This window comes from Lupinus angustifolius, chromosome LG01 (genome assembly GCF_001865875.1).
Source record: "Lupinus angustifolius cultivar Tanjil chromosome LG01, LupAngTanjil_v1.0, whole genome shotgun sequence".
NCBI classification, from domain to species: Eukaryota; Viridiplantae; Streptophyta; class Magnoliopsida; order Fabales; family Fabaceae; genus Lupinus; species Lupinus angustifolius.
Genome location: NC_032009.1, coordinates 19,474,162 through 19,496,448, shown reverse-complemented (window position 1 = coordinate 19,496,448; position 22,287 = coordinate 19,474,162). Strand labels below are relative to the sequence as shown.

The 22,287-nt window shown below is 34.7% G+C and overlaps 2 protein-coding genes across 8 annotated transcripts; one reads left to right on the top strand and one right to left on the bottom strand.

The window, feature by feature from the left end:
- On the bottom strand, nt 740-8,734 carry LOC109351664 (transcriptional corepressor LEUNIG_HOMOLOG-like). Of its 7 annotated transcripts, none has more exons than XM_019593208.1 (19): nt 8,673-8,734; nt 8,505-8,564; nt 7,870-7,939; nt 7,644-7,741; nt 6,765-6,874; nt 6,389-6,675; nt 6,231-6,285; nt 5,992-6,100; nt 5,737-5,786; nt 5,382-5,648; nt 5,050-5,124; nt 4,405-4,626; nt 4,148-4,292; nt 3,967-4,076; nt 3,402-3,551; nt 3,050-3,205; nt 2,372-2,488; nt 2,004-2,201; nt 740-1,107 (listed from the first exon to the last, which is right to left on the bottom strand). In XM_019593208.1, exons 3-19 carry the CDS (start codon nt 7,911-7,913, stop codon nt 964-966), a joined length of 2,337 nt encoding a protein of 778 aa, XP_019448753.1. In that variant the 5' UTR covers nt 7,914-7,939; nt 8,505-8,564; nt 8,673-8,734; the 3' UTR covers nt 740-963. The 7 variants fall into 7 exon arrangements, with proteins under 7 accessions (XP_019448753.1, XP_019448761.1, XP_019448770.1 ...); XM_019593216.1 differs by having other exon boundaries at nt 8,708-8,725; XM_019593225.1 differs by having other exon boundaries at nt 7,870-7,933; nt 8,499-8,564; nt 8,673-8,722.
- On the top strand, nt 15,467-21,975 carry LOC109351623 (E3 ubiquitin-protein ligase PRT1). Its single transcript, XM_019593146.1, has 7 exons — nt 15,467-15,593; nt 16,580-16,608; nt 16,693-16,872; nt 17,901-18,239; nt 18,345-18,545; nt 20,949-21,043; nt 21,608-21,975. The coding sequence occupies exons 1-7, from the start codon at nt 15,517-15,519 to the stop codon at nt 21,881-21,883; spliced, it is 1,197 nt and encodes a 398-aa protein (XP_019448691.1). The 5' UTR covers nt 15,467-15,516; the 3' UTR covers nt 21,884-21,975.

Here is a 22,287-nt window from a genome sequence, read left to right as displayed (position 1 = left end):
TCCTTAAATTTCAAATGAAAAAGACAATAAGAAAATAAGTCACATGGTCCAATACAATTGATAAAGAGTATAATATTCATATATTGTTAGTGTAAAGATTTATATATATATCTATCGTTCATTTGTATAACTTTTTTGAAGAGGCAGTGACAATTAAACATAAATTAAACATAAATGATAAACCAGAGCCAAAGGTCACTAGTTAAAAAACATTTTCTCATGATTATGTTCATATTATTGTTACATGACAAATGGTAGGAAATCTTTTGAAGAGATTGTATCTTGAAAAAAAATTACTACCACATTTAATTTTTAATATATTAAAAATATTATTCAATTAAAGATTTAATGATATAGAAACCAATGAAAGAATTTTGGCAACAAAATTATTATTTTATAAAAGAGATATGATCAGCCCAAAAAACAAAGCAAATGTCTTTTCTTGTAATTTTTCACATGACAAAATAATTTTTTTTGTAGGGTATCCCCTCCTTTTGGTAAGGAACTGATCTTTTTCGGAAAGCATGATTGCCCCTCCTAACAAATGTCGCTCTCGGGGATTAAACCATTGACCTTTTGGTTATTCTAGGGATCTAACAGGACCTTACACTATTATACCAACGTTTTGTTCGTAGAAAGATAAACCTTAACATTATAAAATAAAACTGCATTACAAATATAGCTCTATTCCTATGAAATTTGTGTAAGAAATCTGCTTCTGCTTTTATTCAATTTCATGCCTGAATTATATTTCAAAATAACTGAAACTGCATTACAAATTAGTACATACTTATCTAAAACATACCTTACTTGAATTCATTCTATTTATAATAGAAATTGTATGAAAAACAAGTATACATTTATTGCAAATTAAGTTGAGAAAACCCTTCTATATGAACTCAGAATAAAAGCTTAATAACAAAGAATATAAGAGATATGATAGTGCCACCTGAAATCTGGAATTTATTTCCACAACTTGACAGAGCTGTCATGACTCGCCGAGGCAACCATTCCGGTGACAGGAGACTGTGCCAAAGCCGATATTATATTCTCGTGCGCCGAAATTGTCATCGTTTTATTCTCAGCCATGTTCCACAGTTCTAAGCACTGCAAAATAGTAAAAACATTTTGACAGATCAGCCATGTTCCTCAACTTGAAGAACAAATTGTTTATCACATTACAATGTTGATCCCCAACATTGACATCCTTAGTGAGTTTAGCCATGAGATTACTAAAACATCAATTCAAGATCTTAGTAAAAAAAATCAGCTGAATTAAGAAGCCCTTTATTCAAGGGGAGCACATCTGTTGTCCCACAAATTGTGTCATTGCATGTACCATCAGTTTGTGATTGGTTGAAAAAATGTATTTAAGTTAAAAATTAATAATTAACTATTTTTCTGACCAATCACAGTTGATAGCACATGCAGTGGTACAACTTATGAGACAGCAGATGTGCAACCTTATTCATGTGACATGAAGAAATAAAAATGACTTGAAAACTATAATAAACTCATGAAGCATTTTTTAAAAGGGCAGCCCAGTGTACGAGGCTCTTATCTAGTGGGGTCTGGGGAAGGGAAATATATACAAACCTTACCCTTGTAAGCGAAGAGGTTGTTATCATAATTTGAATTGATGACCTCTGGGTCATAAGGCAAGCAACCTTACCATTGTGTTAATTGTGTTGAAACTCATCCTGTACTCTTACAATGTTTTTATATTTCAATATTTGGATGGATATTAGAAATCAACTAGTAAAAAGGGTGGCCCAATGCAGGAGGTTCCCACATAGTAGGATCTGAGGAGGGTAAATGAACACAGCCTTACCCCACAAGCAGAGAGGCTGTTTCTAGGATTTGAACATGTGACCTCATTATCCTTAAACAACAACCTTACCGTTGCGCTAAACCCACCCTCTTAGAAATCGATTAGTAATGTTGCAATTTATTGATTTGACCAACTTAGAATGTTATATGACATAATGGATACAAAAACTTACCGAAGTCCCACCAATAACTAACAAAGTTGAGTAACTTGGATGAAAAACACAGGAATGAAACTGGTTGTTAGTGGAGATAAGTTCCTGAATGCATTCTCCTGAAGTCATTGACCAAACCTTCACCAAATTCTGACTCACAGAGGCCAAGATATCACCATTTGCGTCCCAACAAATATAATTAACTATTTCCGGATGACCCTACAAAAGAAACCGGATTTAACTACCAAGGGGAAGAAACAAATTTTGAAGTATGGGAACCGAATGAAAACTTTTAAACAATAGTGACCTATTCAAAAATCGGCTGAAACGCAGGGACCAAATGATTAACTTAACCTTAGTTTATATGTAGTATAGCATATATAACATACCTGGAATGAGTATATTTGTCTATCGGTTTCCACATCAAAAATTGAAACTAGTTTATCAGATGCTGCTGCCAAAAAACGTCCCACTCTGGGCTGAAACCTCACTTGTGCGTTGCCTCCCTGAAATAATCAATTGAGAAATTAGGGATACATAGTGCCTGGAACGGTCGTCATTGGCCGGCCACTGGGAACCAGGCCTGCAACCTAGCAGATAAGATATGGTCTACACGACTGTCGATCATGCCCGAAAGGCCGACCTAACTCGGGAAAAGGATGATAGTGACAAGACAAGTCGAGGCAGCGCCTGGAACACAAGAAAGCATTCTTACGAGCCACCTGAGTAGTACAAATTCATATTTCCCACAAGGCAGAGGTTGTCCAAATCTACAGTAATAATGAAAGCACATATCTTGGAGTGCAGACCACTCCACCTCACTACAAACATAGGAAACCACCCATACGGAATATACACTTACTCTTAATCCAATTTCTCTCTCTAAAAGCATACACTTATATTGACTTGAGCATTAGAGTCCGTTTTCATGTACCCACCAAAGGCGGTTCAAGGCCCTACTCTTGCCAGGATTAAATAGAGGGATCCAATTTTCGGTCAACCTCTTCCACCAAAGAACACATAAAATATTGATAGAGGAAAGAATAGAATGCTTTCAGTATACCAACCTTAGATACACGGGTGCATGAGGATGAAGTAATATTCCAATAACGAATTTCATTGTCATTGTCACAGAAACAGAAAAGATCAGTTTTCTTAGGGTGGAAATCGAGAGACATCACAGCTGAACTATGTCCACTATATTCTTGCATGCAATAGCTTGGCTGCATTACGGGGCAAAATAAAATAAAAGAAATGAAGAGTTAACATAATGGTATAAAGAACTACAAGAGATAAATGATAGTCAAAACCTACAGAGGAAAAGCATCAAGAAACTAGAATCTAGGCTGCAATTTTTAAACACTATGATGAAAAATATGTGTAGTCCTAATTTCGAGGCGAAGTAAGAAAAGTTGTTACATTGGCCGCGTCCCATAGTCGCACAGATTTATCAACTGAGGCTGTCGCCAACTGAGAGGAATTTGGTCTAAAACGGACATCTGTTATAACTGATTTGTGTTCTTCAGGAGTGCTCTCTGTCTGTAAATTGTCCATGTTCCAGAGGACAACCTAATACATGCCCCCCATGAAAATAAAAATATAAGAATGTTAGTATTTCTAATATGAAAATTAGCCCACAGCCATTTTTAGCAAATTAAAACCACGATTGAAGGTCAATGCCCCAGTCCAAGCCCTCCCGAAAAAGAGCGCAACATTATTTACAATTTTACATCCACAACCAAATCAAAATATCATATCGATGCCTTAATGTGAAGCACAATACATGACAAACGGCACAGCTGTGGAACAAGCTGATAGTACAACGACAATACTAATGCCAAAAAGTTTAGTGCCTGATATGGGCATATATACAGTAGAGAAAACTCTTTAGAGTGGTAATTACTAGATGAAAAGAACAAAATAAAATAGCATGTTCGCCCGTTCAGTTCCTCAAATGTACCACTGTCCTTATTATGTGAATTACCTTCTTGTCATGTCCAGCACTGGCAAGCAACTTTCCATCCGAAGAAAAATGACAGCAAGTAACTTTACTGTTCCTTGTTCGTATGCATCCAAGTTCGGCAAAGGTGAAGCCTGAAATGGAAAATGTGGTTAGTTAATGGTACTTATTACAAACCCCGGAGAGACAAACCCATAAAAGCTACCTTTTGAAGAATCTTTATGCTGTTCAGCGGAACTTTGCTTTATTGTTCCATAGAGATTTCCACCATCTCCTCCATCATTTGATAAAAAAGACTCAACGTTGTCATATAAAGCACCAACATCTCCAAATCGGTCCATGTCATCCTGCTTAATGAAACAATAGTGTCAGAATCAGAAAGACATGATTAGTTCAACTTATGAATTCAGCATCCAAAAAAAGCAAAGGTAATGAAGTAATAAAAGTATTAATAAAACTTACCAGCACATTTGAAGATGATGCGAGGCCTCCTGTACCATCGGCACCATACATCATTGAGCTCTTTTGCACAGTGTTAGCATTTTGCATGCTACTGGCTGTATTTATTCCATCCCCAGGTGTGTGAGTTGATGCTGGTGAACTAGGTGAAGGACCAACTGTGTTTCCAGTGCCAGTGCTATTTGCCGCTCCGGAATTAGAAGGCTGCTTTCTTTTTCTGTTACTCTGATGACAAAGCAAAGATAGTATTAGAAACCGAATAGAGAATGAAAAGAAAAAAAATCCCATTGCAAATGAATCTGTTGAAAAAGATGAAGGAGAGAAAACTTCTTATCATTAATGTTAAAGGGTGTACAAGAATATAAAAGAATACAAATAAAAACTATGTTCCTCAAAGACTCGGGCGTCACTAATATTGACAACGTCAACAGAATCTAATGGCTTCTCTTAATGTCTCTAAGTTAATATATTAACAAATGAATGCATCCCAGATCCTTCCCCTCTTCATTTATCCGGCATATAAGAAAATTTAAGCAAGCAATATTATTTTGGAGAAACAGAAAACGATGGAAAATTTAGTACATGTTCATCTAGTTACCACAAGAAAATAAAAACAAAAAGAACCGTGTGAAAAAATATTTGTACAACCTGCTGCATTTGCTGCTGCTGTATTTGCTCCTGCTGCTGAGATGAAGAATGTTGCATCTGAGCAATCTTCATCTGCTAGAAACCCATTTACAAATCAAATTTAAAATTGATCTAAAGAAAATCCATTACATAGCGGTTTTTAATGCAAGAAAGGCAAGAACAACGCAGACCTATAACCACTTAAAACCGGTTTATGTCATGCTTCAGTAAACAAAACAATGCTGATACATCGCTAATATATGATGTCCATTGATTTTTAACTTATTGCGCATGAAAATCAAACGTTGACATTCCAAATGGGTATTTTCTAATATTTGAAGTGCTAGTCCAACCTTAGGTGAGCCTGATTGAACTTGAGAGCACATAGATCCCTCATTCCTGGTGGACTGGCCGTCCTTTGCACTCAAGCTACCTCGAGGAACACCACTAAGTCTACGTGGATCCATATCACCAAAATTAGCTGAGTTCCCAAGGCTGTTTTGTGCCTGAGCCTGTGCCAAGACCTGCTGCTGTTGTGATGTCAGAAGAAATTGGTTCTGGGGTGTCAAATTCGGCTTCTGAACTTGTACACCCAAACCAGGTCGCAGTTGATCAATTCCCTGTGAAATGTTATAAATTACATTCCATTCAGATTTGAACAGATTTTAGACCGAAAAAAGGGCATTGCTGAAGAAAAATTCAACTTACAGTTAGAGGCCACCCTTTTAGTGGAAGACCCGTAACTCCTTGATTTAATCCTGAAGAATTATTTAAAAATAATTAAAAAAATTAGTCGTTAAAATTAGTTTTACACTTTACTATGTTTGGTATTCAACAATGAATACCAGAGACCAATTTTAGTAGCCTTATTCATATTCATGAAGCCTAGAGTATTGTTTTCAGTCTATTTTGCATTTGAATCTATTATGGCTGAGCAAATAAAGATGAGCGAAGTAACAATACCTGCACCGCTTAGCCCAGATTTGGACTGTAGAATTGCTTGTCGGTAGACTGATGTATCCATTGGCAAACTCTTCGGAATGCCACCTAAGCCGACTTCTCCTTTCATGTCCTGCAAAATCCAAATACGAAGTTGCTTATCATGGTAGAAAATGAGAGGAATTCAAGCAAATAGAGAAGGAACATAAAATGGCTAAGTAGCATATGTTCCAAGTAGTTATAGTGGTCAAAGGAGTCTGCACCTGAATTTGCTGCAACGCAGTCGGCATATTCCCCGAATTGCCTTGAACCAACTGGCTGAAGTAGCAAAAAGAACCGAAAATATCAGCAGTCCACTACGTCATGTTATGTTCAAGTTAATACTCTAGCCTACGGTAACTATAAAGCTAAGCAAATATACCCTTGATTGCTGGTTCCTGATTTGAGGAGAGCCATCCTGTTGCCATCCATAAGAGCTGGGGACGCCTCGGAATCCATTGAATGAGAGTGCTTCATTCGTTCTTCGTACATTTTCATGGCCAACACAGTTGCTGGCGGCTGACCCAACATTCCCTCGGAGTTCATAGCATTTAAGGAACCACCGAGTGCGCCATGATTAGGATCTCTTCGTTGTAACTGAGCACTGCGCTGCTGCATTAGTTGCAGTTGTTGTATTTGAAGTTGTTCCCTGGCCTTCATTTGCTGGGTCTGCAAACTAAGATTCAGTTTGCTACCAATATTCTAAAAAATAATAAGAAAATAAAAACAAAAATTCGGATGTTACGTAAAATGAAAACCTGAATGTAAGCTGCAGCAGGCTCAGAATGTTTGTCGTTTGTCCTTGCAATGAATATGTCCCAGAATACAGACCACCACTCAAAAAGAAATCCCCCAGGCGCATCAATTGCTATCAAAGACCAAATATCACAGTTCACAAAATGTCCATTTAAGTTGAATTACGACTTTATTTATAAATCAAAGAAGAAACTTTGTTATAGAACAGTCTTAGAGAAAGTGAGAAGGGTCATATATATAGAGAGAGAGAGGTGGGAGTGAAGCGATATTCGATAAACTGAACTCAACTATTTACTGTTGCTGAGAGAGTCAGCAGTACAGTACTTACATGCTACTATATTACACAAGTCTAAGGCGCCTAATAACAGTACCGAGAATACCGGTTATCTATTTAAAACAAACAGTGCCAACAATACAGATATTACTTCTAAACTTTATATACAAAACACTACTCTAACATGCCTCTCTGAAACTCACACGGTGGTTGCTGAAGTTGTACCGATCAGCAACCCTGAGTTTGTCTCTTCGAGCAGTAAACCTGCAACCTGTTCTTTAGCTGGAAGATGCCGCACAATTATGTTTTTTATTGATAACCCGCTCACGGACAAAGAACAAGTCCAGATCCTTGTGTTTGGTGCTTGAGTGGAGGACTGAGTTAAGTGAGAGAGCCACCATGAGACCATATTCGATCCAACATGGATACAAGACCCCGAGATTATTACCATTGAATAAAAAAATGAAAACACGCCAACAAAGCAAAACTCGTCATTTCTCCGTATGTCTACCAAAGCAACCCCTAAAACCATTAAATATTACCGAATTCATAATAAAATGGAGGCGGGGCAGGTTACAATATTGTGAAGAATAGCCAACAATCTTACCAACTGGATCTGTGGCAACTTTCCCTTCCGTCATAAAAGCTTTTGCAGAGGCATGTAATTTTCTTTTTAGGAGATAATCATGAATGTAAACATCGAGCCTGAAGCACAACATAAAAACCAAGGAAACATCAATATGGCATGTTTCACAAGATCTAATAATTCAGAAACAAACCCAAAAAAAGGAAATAAAGAAAGAAATACGACAAGCATATGATAAGTTGCATACATTTTATCGGCTTCCCAGTTGCTTTGAGCCATAGCAGACTTCATTGACCAAACTTAACCTTTTCACTTGTCTGTACACAAAGAATGAACACCTTATTTAAGGAGGATTTACATATAAGAATCACCCCTCACAATAGAACTGAATTAGATTTTCTTTTCCCTTGTCCAATTACATCTTTTTAAAAGTTATTTTCAACCAACAAGGCGTTCGTCTAGTGGTTTAAGGTCTCGCTAGATCCCCAGAAAATCAAAAGGACAAGGGTCCGATTCCTGAGAGAGACTTGTTAAGAGGGATTAGTTCTTTACTATAACGTGAGGGATACCTCTGGTAGTACCAAAAAAATGTTATTTTCAAAATGGAATTGATGGGTATTATGATTTTAGTATAATTAATAATCTATCTCATCAAACAATTATAAACGATTGATTCATGATAATTCATATATCATCACATACAATAAAACATGATCGTTCACAATCCTTAGCAGGTGATAACTAAATCACCTAAAACTGAAAACTTTACTTTACTTTCCCTTCAAATTCCCTAAAAAAACTCATAGACAAAACACAACAAAGAGAAGGAATCAAATAAAGCAGAATTAAATAACATAAAAAAAGAAGAAGAAAAATCAATACCAGTTCTCTATGGATCAAAGCTTATAACACCACCCCAGAAGATACCCACCACATGAAAACCTAAAACAAGTCACAGAAATCATAATTAAGCAAAATTGATCGCAAAAAATTCTTCCTTTTTTGGGAAAAAACACAAAAACTAGAAAATCTGAAAATCAAACAACACACTACAAAGAGGAATAATTAAAAAAGGAGTAAGAGACTTTGTTGAAAGTGAAGTTGAAGAGAAGAAGAAGAAACACTTTAGTCTTGTTTTGTTTTACATAAAAAATGAAGAAAAAGTGAAGAATAGGATATTTAAAGTGGAAACATAAAACATAGAAACATGACACGAATGTTACGAGTTAGAAAGAACCGAAGCATAGGTTCGGAGACCGAACCACGTGATTCTGTTATGTTTTTGGCTGAACTGTTATAATCATCATTCAATGTAAACTTGGTTTCTACGTGTGTACTTTGTTAACATGTGAGACACTTTAATTTTCTTCTATTTTTTTAATCCACCTAATACTATAAGCACAAAATAAAACATTAAAATAAAGGGAAAAAGTGAATCTTTCAATACTTTGGCACCAACAACAACATTTAATGCTTTAGTTTTTGGGCCTTTCATCTCATTGGTTCTCAATTTTGGTTTCTACCTTAGGGCCCAAGATCCAATTTCCGCTATGTCCCAGGAAGAGGTCTGTTGTAAAATGACTCATATTCTCTAGATAATAGTAATATAAGTTATGGGTTTGGACTGATGTAAAGAAATTGGGGTAGATGACTATATATTTATGTTATGTTATGTAAATCTAATGTAACAAGGAGAATAATAGCTAACACAAATTCTTATTCTCTAACAATACATAGTGGTAGCATCTCAACGCTCCCAGAGATGTAGGCACAATTGGGCGAACATCGTTACCAAATTTCTTGTGTTATTCTCTTTTCTTTATACTCTTTTACTATTTGATTGTTCGCTTGTTCCCAAATTCTTTATACTCTTATACTCAAATTCGAGGTGGGGAAGTTTGATGAACTGATAATTTTGGATTGTGGCAAAGGAGGGTTAAGGATGTGTTGGCTCAACAAGGTCTATCAAAGGCGATGCATGAGAATAAGATAGATGGTATGGATCAATTGGATTGAGAAGAATTAAACAAGAAGGTTGCGGGAACCATATGACTTTATCTATCAAATGAGGTGATGTATCATGTTATGGATTTGACATCACCAAAAGAGGTAAGGGAGACATTAGAGAAATAGTTCATGTCCAAGTCTCTAACAAATAAATTGTATTTTAAACAAAGACTTTATGGCCTGAAGATGCATGAGGGTGCTAATTTGCAATAACAACTCAACATTTTTAGTCAAGTGTGCAGAAACTTGATGTGAAGGTTGATGATGAGGACAAAGGAATAATATTACTGTATTCTTTGCCAAATTCCTATGAACACTTGGTGACAAAATTGACGTATAGGAAAGACTCAATCAAATGGATGAGATCACATATACACTTTTGTCTCACACTCAAAGAAGACATAATGCAGGAGAAGGGTCTTAATGTGATGGTCTGTATGTGAAAGGGAGTCAATTGTATGGAGGAGACAAGGCAGATGAGGTCCTATCAAAGGGAAAGACCAAATTCTAGGGGTAGAACACCAATAGAGTGCTATGAATGCAAACACATTGGGCATTACAAAAAGGATTGTTCCAATGATGACTTTAGTTACACAGAAATATGACTTTGGTTACAATAATAATGTTGATCTACTATCTATATCATCAAATCATAGTGCAGATGAGTGAATATTTGACACTGATTGTTCCCTTTGCCAAGTTCAAGGTTTGGAAGGTAGAGGTTAAGAACTAGACTAGTAGAAAAATCAAATACTCGAGGTCAGACAATAATATGGAGTACAAAGACTCACACTTTAAAAAATTCTGCGAGGAACATGGTATTCATAGGCATTTTTCAGTGAAGGAGACTGCTCAGCAAAATGGTATTGCATAGATAATGAATAGAACTTTTACAGAGAGGGTCAGATGTATGAGAATGAATGTTGGACTTTTTAAATGATTTTGGGTAGAGACACTTAGTATGGCATGTTACGTCATCAATAAATCATCACGGGCTTTATTGGATGGTAAAGTTGCATAAGAAGTATGGGCAGGTAACCCAGACAATTATAATATGTTACACTATCTAAATTTGATCTCAAGTCAAAGAGGTGTATCGTTATTAGATATATCAAAGGTGTGAAAGGGTTCAAGTTCTGGGATCTAGTTTTCAGAAAAGTGGTTATGAGCAGAGATGCAATGCTTGATGAAGATTTCATGCTGAAACAATCAATTTTGACAGAAATACCTAGGCCAAATGGAGAGACCATGGGATAAAATATGATTCTAGTGAGCAATAAAACAATTCAGGTAAATAAAGGTAAGGAACCATGCACTAGTTCAAGTCAAGAACGTGATGATTCCGAGGTGAAGAGTTCAGGAGTGCAGGAATATCTACTTGTTAGAGACACGGATAGACGTCTTATCAAACCTCCAGAGGGATATGACTCCAGTTACTCTCCATATCAGTTCAGGAGATCCATGTAGCTTTCAAGATGTTATAAATAGCCAGGAGAAAGAATAATAGATGGGTGTCATGATGGAGAAGATGAAGTCATTACACAAGAACCAAACTTGGGAGCTTATCTCTTTGCCCCCAAACAAGCGTGTAGTTGGATGCAAATTGGTATACAAGAGGAAGCTAGCAGTATCATAAAAAGAATGGGAAAATTTCAAGGCTCGTCTTATAGCAAAATGGTATTCTTAATAGAAGAGAATCGACTACAATGAGATTTTCTCCCTAATAGTGAGACGTACTTCTATCAGGGAAGTGTTTGTGTTGGTAGCCAGCCGAGATATGCACTTAGAACAGATGGATGTGAAGACTGCCTTTCTTCATGATGAATTAGAGGAGAAAATTTAAATGAGACAACTAGAAGGGTTTAGTGCAGTTGGACAAAGTCACTTGGTTTGCAAGTTGAAGAAGTCTCTATATAGGTTGAAGCAGTCTCCTAGATAGTGGTATGAGCGGTTTGACACTTATATGTTGAAGCTTGGTTACAAGCAATGTGAGTATGATTATTGTATTTATGTGAGAAGCCTTGATGATGATTATTTTATTTTTCTGCTACTTTATGTTGATGATATATTAATTGCTGCTAATCATTTGAGTGATATCAATAAGCTGAAAGTCATGCTAGGTAAGAAGTTTAACATGAAATTTTTAGAGGTTGCTTGGAAGATTCTTTTGTTGAAGATTCACATGGATAGAGGCTAGAAAACTATGGCTCTCCCCGAAAAGCTACATTGAAAAGATTTCAGAGAGATTTGATATGAGCAATACTAAAGTAGTAAGCATTTTATTGGCAAATCACTTTAAACTTTTCCTAGATCAGCATCCAAAGACAGATGATGAAAAGAAGTATATGTCAAATGTTCCATATGCTAATGTAGTGGGTTGCTTGTTGTATGTTATGACTTGTACTAGAATGGACTTGACACAAGTAGTTAGCCAAGTATGCAAGTACATGTCTAAACTAGGGAAGCAACATTGGGAAGCGGTCAAATAAATTTTTAGATATTTGAAGGGGATTACAAGTCTCAGTATCATGTTTGTCAGTCAATAAAGTAAGCCTTATGTTATTGGTTATGTTGATTCATACTATGCAGGAGAGTTAGATGATAGAAAGTCTATAATGGGTTTGTCATCACCCTTGCAGGTGGACTAATTATATGGAGATCATCAATTCAGTCTGTTGTTGCTATGTCTATAACTGAAGCGGAGTACATGACAACTGGTGAAGCTTCTAAGGAAGCCATGTGGTTTATGGGGATGATAAATGAATTAGGCATTGGGCAATGTGAAATCCCGCTGCATTGTGACAGTCAGAGTGCTATCTTCTTAGCAAAGAACTAGATGTATCATGCTAGGACCAAACATATTGATGTGAGATTTCACAAGATCAGAGATTTAGTAGCTTGTGGACATATACTATTGTAGAAGGTTCACACTTCAGAAAAAGCAGCTTATATATTAACCAAACTAGTTACCGTGAACAAGTTCAAGCATTGTCCGAGTTTGCTGAACATTCACTATTGCTGGACTACGAAGCGCCCCCAACCCAACGATGGAAGATGGAGATTGATGATATTCGTCAAGGTAGAGATTGTTATGTAATGACTCATATTCTCTAGATAACAGTAATACAAATTATGGAATTGGGCTGATGTAAATGTGTTGGGGTAGAAGACTATATATTTATGTTATGTAAACATAATATAATAAAGATAACAATAGCTAAACACAAATTCTTAGTCTCTAATAATTCATAGTGATATCCTCTCAATGTTTTAGAGGATGTAGACACAATTAGACGAACCTCATTATCAAATCACTTGTGTTATTCTCTACTATTTCATTGCTCACTTGTTCCCAATAATTGTTGAGTTTATTCAAATGTGAAGTACCACATTGGATATGCGGGGATGAGTGAAAGAGTTTATAAGTGGAAAAAACTCATGAAACTAATGTCTTAAGGTTTTGGTTCAAGACGTGGTGTCTCACTTGTGCCTCTCCACTCTTCTCATACCCCGTAACAATGGAACTCTCTGGTGGTCAGAGGCTCCTCGATCACAGTTTGGTCCAACAAGGTCTATGTAAACTATGATGGTGATGTTTGACAATGGAGTTTGTGTGACAATGGAGCTTTGGTTGGTCCAAATCGACCCTAATCAAACTAGTGAGGCTTATCCCAAACTTACTAGACTGAGCCTGAATGTTCAACCAAAGCTCAATTTGTAGGACATGGGATGACACACTCTTCGATTTTTCTCTGGTGGGGAGATTCAATAGGTAGACAAGTAACGGTCTGGTTTCATCCTCATTTTGTACGTGGATTTGTCTATATATTAATTTGATAGAAATAATAAAAGCAAATAACTTTACTAGCCACACGTCAATCTTAACTATTGACAAAGTTAAGCCCAGGCATCAAGAATATTAATACAAAGGGAAAAATATATCCCTGGCTTGCTTTTGAATACCCATAACATAACCACTAATGTCATAGGAACTTTTATTTCATATTTTCAAGTGCGACCTTTTGAATTAATTAATATGGTATTATACTTTCATGAAAGTATCCTATAAAAATATATTACTTATAACTATTGATTGTGTTATTGAGTGGTAAAGTGCAATAATTATTAAGTATGTTGATAATAATTAAGTAAATAGTAAATTTGATGAGTGACAATATATTCATTCCTATTTAAGTATAAAGAGTAGTGTTGTGAGAATCAGACTGAACTGGCAATCGACTGCGAACCAGACTTTAAAATGACTTTGGTTTACAGTCTTAATCGAATGAGAGTTGATCCGCTTTAAATCGAGAAAATTCGGGTCTGACCATGTTAAACCCGTTTAAACCGGATTAACCTGAGAAGTAAGTCGAACGGTTCACTTAAAAATTAAAAAAATGGAACAATACTCTAATCTTTTGTTTTACTCCGGCACAAAAAATGAAGAGATATTACTTTAATGTAATTATACATGATTATTAATTAAATAAAATTTTATATTTATATATAATTATATATTTATAGATAAAAATTATTAATTATGTATGAAATCACCCGGTCAGACAAAAGGTTTAACTGTTTGAACCGGTTAAATCTAATATGAAACTTCTTCCGATTTATTGTTTGACTCAGATTTCACAACATTGATAATGAGCTAAAATTATATGTTTAATCATTGAAAATATATCCCATTAATCAATTCAGTTTTTTTGTCAAAAGTTAAACTAATTGTCATAATATACTTTTTTCAGAATTAAACTATAGTTTTATCTTATACAAATTAAAGTGGCCGCTAATTATACAGAATCAAAATCACTATTAGCAAATAACTTTTAACAAAAAGTTGTTATTTTTAGTAAAGTGTTAGTTACTTTAAAAAAACGAAAAAGCCCACTATATAAATTACTGTGTTACAAAGCCCTCCACCATTAACTTGACCTCAGCAATAAAAAATAATATATATTATCACAATCTTAATAGTGTAATATATAAGCCTTGTTGATATAAAAATATATTTTTCTTTTACATGGGAATTAAAAAACAAAAAGAAAGCAACTACAACAAGTGTGAAAAGTCCATTTGCAGACTGGCTTGAGAGCCTTGGATTTTCAAGTCCTTCTCATATCCCCATATTAAGCATACATGTAATATGTCATTATATTCTCTTCCCTGTAGATATACCGAAGACGAACATTCTAATTCCTCCTAAGCAGCCACAAATGTTATGAAATACACTGATAATGTGATCCAAGCAATTCTGTACAATCTCGATAATGACATGAATGACTTAAAGATAATCACTCTCCAATGTAACGTGTCAATAACCCAACTTCCAAGTTAACTCGATAACCAAGAGTTCGACTTAGATAGAAAAATCACTTCTAAAATGACGAATAAAACCAGATAACCAAATGTCTTCCTCATTATATTACTCTTTATATCTCATATTAAGCTTAGATATGTAATCCACCATCATATTCCCTTCTCTGTAGATAATTCTCCCTAAGCAGCCCACAAATATTATGAATCTGTACATTCTCGGTAATAATATGAATGACTTTAAGACAATAACTCTTCAAATTAACTCGAGACCATGCTCAATGACCAAAAATTCGACTTAGATAGAAGAACCACTTCTAAAATAACCACTAAAATTAGATAACCAAATGTCATTTTGATTATATTATTCATTATTAATTTATACAACTTATCAATGAATTAAGCAATAATAATGTAAAATATCTTATAGTCCATATTTATTGAAAAAATAATTAAAACCCAAAGTGGTTTAATTTTAACCTAACATTAACAGAAATGTAAAAGTATATAAAACGTGTTATGAGAAATTGAACTGAATTTCACCACTTTGTTGCCGATCTTCGAAAGAATGGAGAATTACGAAACGATCGATGACGAAAACGAACATCAAAATATCTTCGAATCCTTCGTTTGCTGTGTTTGCCTGTAACTATACTCTCCTTTATACTATCTATAATTTTTTTTTGTTTTATTCATTTTTTTTGCTTCGAAATTGAAGAGAGCAAAGAAAAACACCTTATTAAGCAGTAGATTAAATTTTACTGTGAAATTGTGTTTTTAGATTATGTTTATATGTGTATATATGTATGTATGATTATATATGTACTCCTCCGAATCCTCGAAAAGTAAACTTTGTTTATTGATGATTGATTTACGAGTGACACATATGTTTTCGTATGGTGTAGGAGAATTTGTAGATGAATTTTGTCGGAGGATATCACTAATCTAATTTATGATTGGTTTATAAGTAACACGGACAAAATTTTACTTGGTTTATAAGTTTTTTTTATAATCTAATGTGCTTAGTGGTGACAAACCCTTAGTTTATTAAATAAGCAAAAACAATTTTTTCATTATTTGAGTTGATGTAAAGAGTAAACAATGTTAAGTCAGTTTCTTTTATTACGTGTACAATTTTTTGTATGTACCAATTTGTTCTATGCGAAATTAGTCATTTTAGCATATAGACTATTTTGAACTGCATTCGCGAAAATCTGTGGGTCTTTACTCTTTTATTTATTTTATTTTCCTTTTTTGGTAATCTGAAGCTGGTATGGATGCATTTTATATCTGAAATTTCAATAGAATAGTGATTGTTGAAGGTGGAATCTTATTAATTTTAAATTCTATAGATGTAATTAGTAGAGGAAGGAGAACTAAGCTGAGCTTGAGCTTTGTAGTTTTGTCAAGTCTGGGTGATATTTTATACATACTGCAAATTTAATGTTTTACTTTAACACTAAGATTTTAGTGAATGTGCTTCTTGTTTTTGGAACTTTTATTCTGTGGTCTTAACAGGCTTAAGTTGTTTTAGATTATCATGTCTTCTTAAGTTGGTGTATAAGCTATCTTATTTTCTTTATCAAACTGTCCTTTGCTAAATTTGACTTACATTTACATTTACAATGCAGGGATCTCTTATACAAGCCCATTGTACTATGTAAGGGACAATAATTTTATATAGACACATTTAATAATTTTAATACTGTTGTTTGATAAATTTTTACTTTTTTTTTGTTTATAGCTTGTGGTCATGTATCCTGTTTCTGGTGTGTCCATAAATCAATGGACGGTCTGCGTGAGTCTCATTGCCCAATTTGTAGGAATTCGTATTATTACTTTCCTACAATCTGTCAAATGCTTCACTTTTTGCTTTTTAAGATCTATCCTGATGCTTACAAGAGAAGGGAAAATCGGATGCTTGGTATGCTTCTCTTTCTAAGGGCTTTTGCATTAGCATATTGAAACATACATGTGCATGTGCCTTTTACAGTTGTCTCTTTGAAAGCATTTTGTGTGATATTTCACTATAAGTAAGGTTGAGAGAGTGGAGGGTTTGTAGTTATTTGATATTTACAATTGTTTCAAAAGGTTTTCTTTTTATCTACTGTGCTAGACAAGCTAAACTTAGGATCCTTTTGTGATTTACACATACCATAATTTTTTGGTAGAAAGAGGAAGATGTGGGGCTTGAAACTTGGTCGGGTGCATAAGACATGATTCTGTCACTAGTTTCTGCATTCTCTTACAAAATTGTGTTTCTTTATTTTTTTGTCATATTCTACTAGTTTCTAGTGCCAGTGACTTAAACTCTACATTATAATTCATCGATTTAATGCTCTTGAATTAATCTACTCCTATGGTAATAATCTATTCAACATAGTCAGAGACAAAAGATGAACCTCTCGATTTAATTTGTTGATATGAATGCTTGTTAATACTTAATACTCTTTTGGTCACCTTTTGAAACATTGGTAGATGTTTTTCCTTTTGTCTACTATAATAAACTTGCTGAAAGAGTGGATTGAGACACTCTTCTTTCTGACTACTTTGCTGATAAAAACGATTGTCTACTCTCTTGCATTAAGAGTTCAGTTGTTAGGAAGGTTTTTCTTGGGAAACAGCACAAAGGAATTTCTAGACCCACTGCATGTGAAGTGAAAATGAAAAATGTTAATCCCAAGATAGAATTATTTGGAACTACTGATGCAAAATATGCATGGATAAGTTTCTGCTGTTCTGTGTTTTTAATTTTCCCCCCTCATTTTATATAGATACCTAGTATCCCAGTGTGTGATTTTTTGTTCGTATTTTCATAATTCTTGGTACTTCTTGTGTACCCCTTGTGAGTTTTATCCTCCCTTAAAATTGCTTTTATCATAAATGAGAAGTAATCCCTTGTCTACATTATTGGGCAAAGTTTGACAATAATTGTTCATTTCACTGTTCCAGAGGAAGAAAAGAAATCAGGCCTTTTCTCCCCTCAATTTGATGCTTATACATGTGAATCACAAGCTAAATGTTTGCCTTCCTGCACTACTGTAAATATGAGTGTGGAATCTTTCGAATGCATGGAGAAATCAGAGTCTGCAACTCATGAAGGAGATAAAGGTACCCTCTATCCTGAGCACTCTTTCGAGAGAACACAGGAAGTTATTAGGATTCCTGTTGAAGGAGAAAACTTGCCTCAGGATGAGGATGATCAGCAACAGCGAATATCAGTTGCAGATGTGATGTGTATGACATGCAAGCAACTGCTCTTTCGTCCTGTTGTTCTCAATTGTGGTCATGGTACTTCGTTTCATATAAGTTTTCTCTCATTTATAACAGATTAAGATCATCAGTAGTGGAAAACTTGATTGTCTTTTTATTGCACATCTGCCTCATTCTCTACAGTATACTGTGAAACTTGCCTCGTCAACTTAGCTGTTGAAGTGCTTAAATGTGAAGTCTGTCAAAGTCAACATCCAAAAGGATTTCCAAAAGTTTGCTTGGCACTTGATCACTTTTTGGAGGAACAATTTCCAGAACAGTATGCAAAGCGAAGAGATGCAGTTCAACTTAGCCAACTCAAAGTCAAACCTGATACCACATCTTGTATGTATCTTCGTGTACTAATTTTTCAAGACACGTTTTAATATCTTGAAGCCTGCTGTTATGGTCAAATCATTCCAATACATGTATATATTTCATACTTCCTCTAAAAATGTTTTATAATATCTTACATGCTTATGGTTTTACATGTTTGAGTAATGAAACTGGAAGAGAAATATAGAATCTAAGGACAATGCATTGAAAGTTTTCTGGACAAAGAATTTAATTAAAACTGTTTGATGGACAAAATCCCAACATGCAAGTTGATTTCTTAGTTATAAATACAATGCAGCGAGAGTGCTGTAGCAGTTTTTTATATAGCTGATTTGTAGGGACATTTTATTTATTCCCTTTTTCTATATATTGTAACCTCTGAGTTGAGAATTGAAGAGAAATAATATTGCCTTTCTCATATCTTGTTCATGGTATCAAGATCTGGCTGCATTCTTTAACATGGTGAATATGGAGATAAGGTTCCGCCCTGTGTTTTTGGATCCCTTTTAAGGTTCCTCCCTGTGTTTTTGGCTGTACTTGTTTTGTGCATGACTTATCTCCGGGTCAAGATAAGTTGTTAGCCCGTTCAATCAACTGTATATTTCTTGGTTATTCCTCCATTCAAAAGGGTTACTGGTGTTACAATCCTTCACTAATCGGGTCTACATGTTAGTTGATATTACCTTCTTTGAGGATACTCCTTACTTAAGTACTTCAGTGACCTCAAAGTCCATTTCTCAAGTACTACCTCTTCCTCCAATTGATGAATCACTGATCTTACACAACTCCGTTACCAACTTGTAAGGGACAACTTGTTTATGTGAATTGCTTGAGTGATTTGTATGGATTCAGCCTTTTCTATTTATAGTAGAAGAGTCCATACATGATATGATTATCATATATTTAATCCTAATCACATACATGACATGATTTGATAATCATATATGTAATCCTAATTACGTTCATGATATGATTTGGTAGCTTGCTGGTATTACCAGTGCCTTCTGTATTGGCTTTGTAATGGAGTTAGGCTTATGCTTAGTTTAGATGATGACAATTGTCACACCACTAAGGCTCCTGGTCTTCTATAAATAGAAACCAGTCACCTATTGTACTACCAACTCTAATAACTAGTTCAGTTAATTTTTGTCTCTTCCCTCATTCTGTTCTCTAATATCAGCTAGCTTATCGGGTTTATCTTTCAGCTCCTAGCTTAAGTCTTCAGCTAGCTTATGTGATTTTGGATTAGGATTTCAAGCCTTATGCTATTTCATTTCTGCCCATCGAGTCTTTCTAGGAAATCGACTAGCATAGATTATAGAGTGAATTACATTGACTTTCTCGAAGGTTTGCCTGAATCACACTTGTTTTGTTTAATAGATTACCCGGCCTTGTTTGTCTTTGTTTTTACACCATACAAAAGGGGTATATTATTTGATGATAATTTGAACATAAGAATCAATTATTAATCCCATGAAGTTCACTATTTAGGTGAGAATATTCACATTTTGTAATTTTTCTTCATCATTATTGTTGGGGCTCAGCGAAGTTAAGTGAATGTTCACTGTGTAGGTGATATTAGGCAGAATATGAAATATATTCAAATAACTTCATAGTTTATTAATATTCAATTTATATAGGAATTGCACTTTATGTCCTTTTGTAATTGTCATAAGTTTTATTGATAATAAAATCAAATAAATTTGAATAATGTTTTAAGTGGATGAGCCCACAAATCCTAATGTTGGACTTTCTTATTCAGTAGTAATCTGCCAATATCAATGTTTTCCTCTCTAGTCTTTACCGCCTTTACCATGTATTTCAAAATCTCCTTTTATTTTTGGCTAATGGAAGATATAGCATATGGCACATTATTTATGTTAAACTTTACATAGCCATGTGCCAAAAAAAGTTCACATTGCCATTTTATTTTTTATTTGCATGAAGAAAGCTAACCAGCCATGGTCTATATAAAATATGTTATATGAAAAATCTAATTGTAAAAGAAACCAAATATTTAGAGTGTAACAATGACATCTACAATGAGTAGAATGAAATTTGATACTTTTGACATTTTTTGAAGGGCTTTCAATTGTTTAGGATAAACATATAGTAAAACAACAGATTTCTCATTAATGAGAAATTTTTAAATGATTTCCTTTGAAACAATCTGCTTGGAGTACTAGCTTAAGATAGGGTGTGTCATGTCATGTCTCTTTGGAGCAGGTTCTCTTGATGCATTATAATTGTTTTGGTCTTAAAGATATTAATTTTATCTCTCTTTAATTATCAAAGAAACTTCAGGAGAAACAATTATAGAAAAACTGACCTTATGTACTCTGGTATTTCTCCGATACTGTTCTCTCATTTCACTCATGTTTGTTCTAATTATCATGTATCGTCTTCTTTCAGGTTCACTGGATAATAGTAAAGGTGAGAAGATAGGATGGTGGAGGTCTGATCCTGGTTTGAAAGTTCATTCAGGAGTTGGTTGTGATTTTTGCGGGGTAAAAGCCTCTGCTTCATATCTTGCATTTTATTTGACATGTTGCTTTGTATTTTTCTTTTTCTCTCATTGGATTTGTGAGATGAAAATGAGTATGTTGAATGCTAGGAAGGCATATACTTCATCTCGTCTTTGTTTCACTGACCCAGATAGGTGGTGGTCATTTTCTGTGGCCACTTTTCACATCTTGGCTCTCCGATGCAAATGTCAACTTACAATGCTTAGTTTGCGAATAGTTGTACTTATTCAGTGTGCTTTGAGATGATCACTATCACTAGTGCTTTCAGAGATATTTGTCTCATCACTGATTTCAACATTTTAAAGTTGATCTATATGGTTTTACGTAGCAGTTGCTTTCTGTTTAAAGCCTATTATTCAGTGGTATTAGATATCAGATTCCGTATCCTCGCCTCGCACATGTTATCGTTCATTTTCTGTCCTTTAGCTTTAGCAAATTAAGGGATGATACTCTTGTCACCAATTTTCTTTTTATTTTGTATATCAGAGCCTATATTTTCTGCTTCTATTTATCTGCAGTGTGGTAATGTCTTTGGCTTGTGTACAGATGTATCCGATAATTGGGGATAGATATAGATGCATGGACTGTAAGGAGATGATTGGTTTTGATCTTTGTGGCGATTGCTATAACACCCGCTCAAAGCGTCCAGGCCGTTTCAATCAGCAGCACACCCCGGAACACAAATTCCAGCTCATACAAGGTTATGGGATAGTTAGGGAACAGTTATTTGGACAAGAGTCTTCATGGAATGTAGAATTTATACCCGAAGAACTGACTCGGGTTGATGATGAAGATGATGAAGAAGATGACTTGAATGATTGAAGTCACCAACTTAAAAATCGAACTCAAAACCCCTTGATCTTCTGTTTGATCCATATTGACATTCCTAAGTTGAGCATATTGGCATTTATATTCAGGCAACTTGACATTAGATGCAGGTATCTACTTGCTTATATTTAGCTATATTGATGTGAAAATGTACATATCCTAAGAGTTTACTAGAGATATGAAAATGTGTAGAGTAATTGGTATGAAAATATTCAAAATAATACAATCTGGAGCAGTTTTCATTATCCAATGTATGCCTAAAGAAATAAGTATGTTGAACCCTTTCTTGACAAGGTTTATTAGAAAGATCATTATGTCATGTGAAATTTTATGATTCAAATGTGCATTTTGGAGTTATGATAATAATATGAGAGAATAAAGCATAACAAAAGATAACT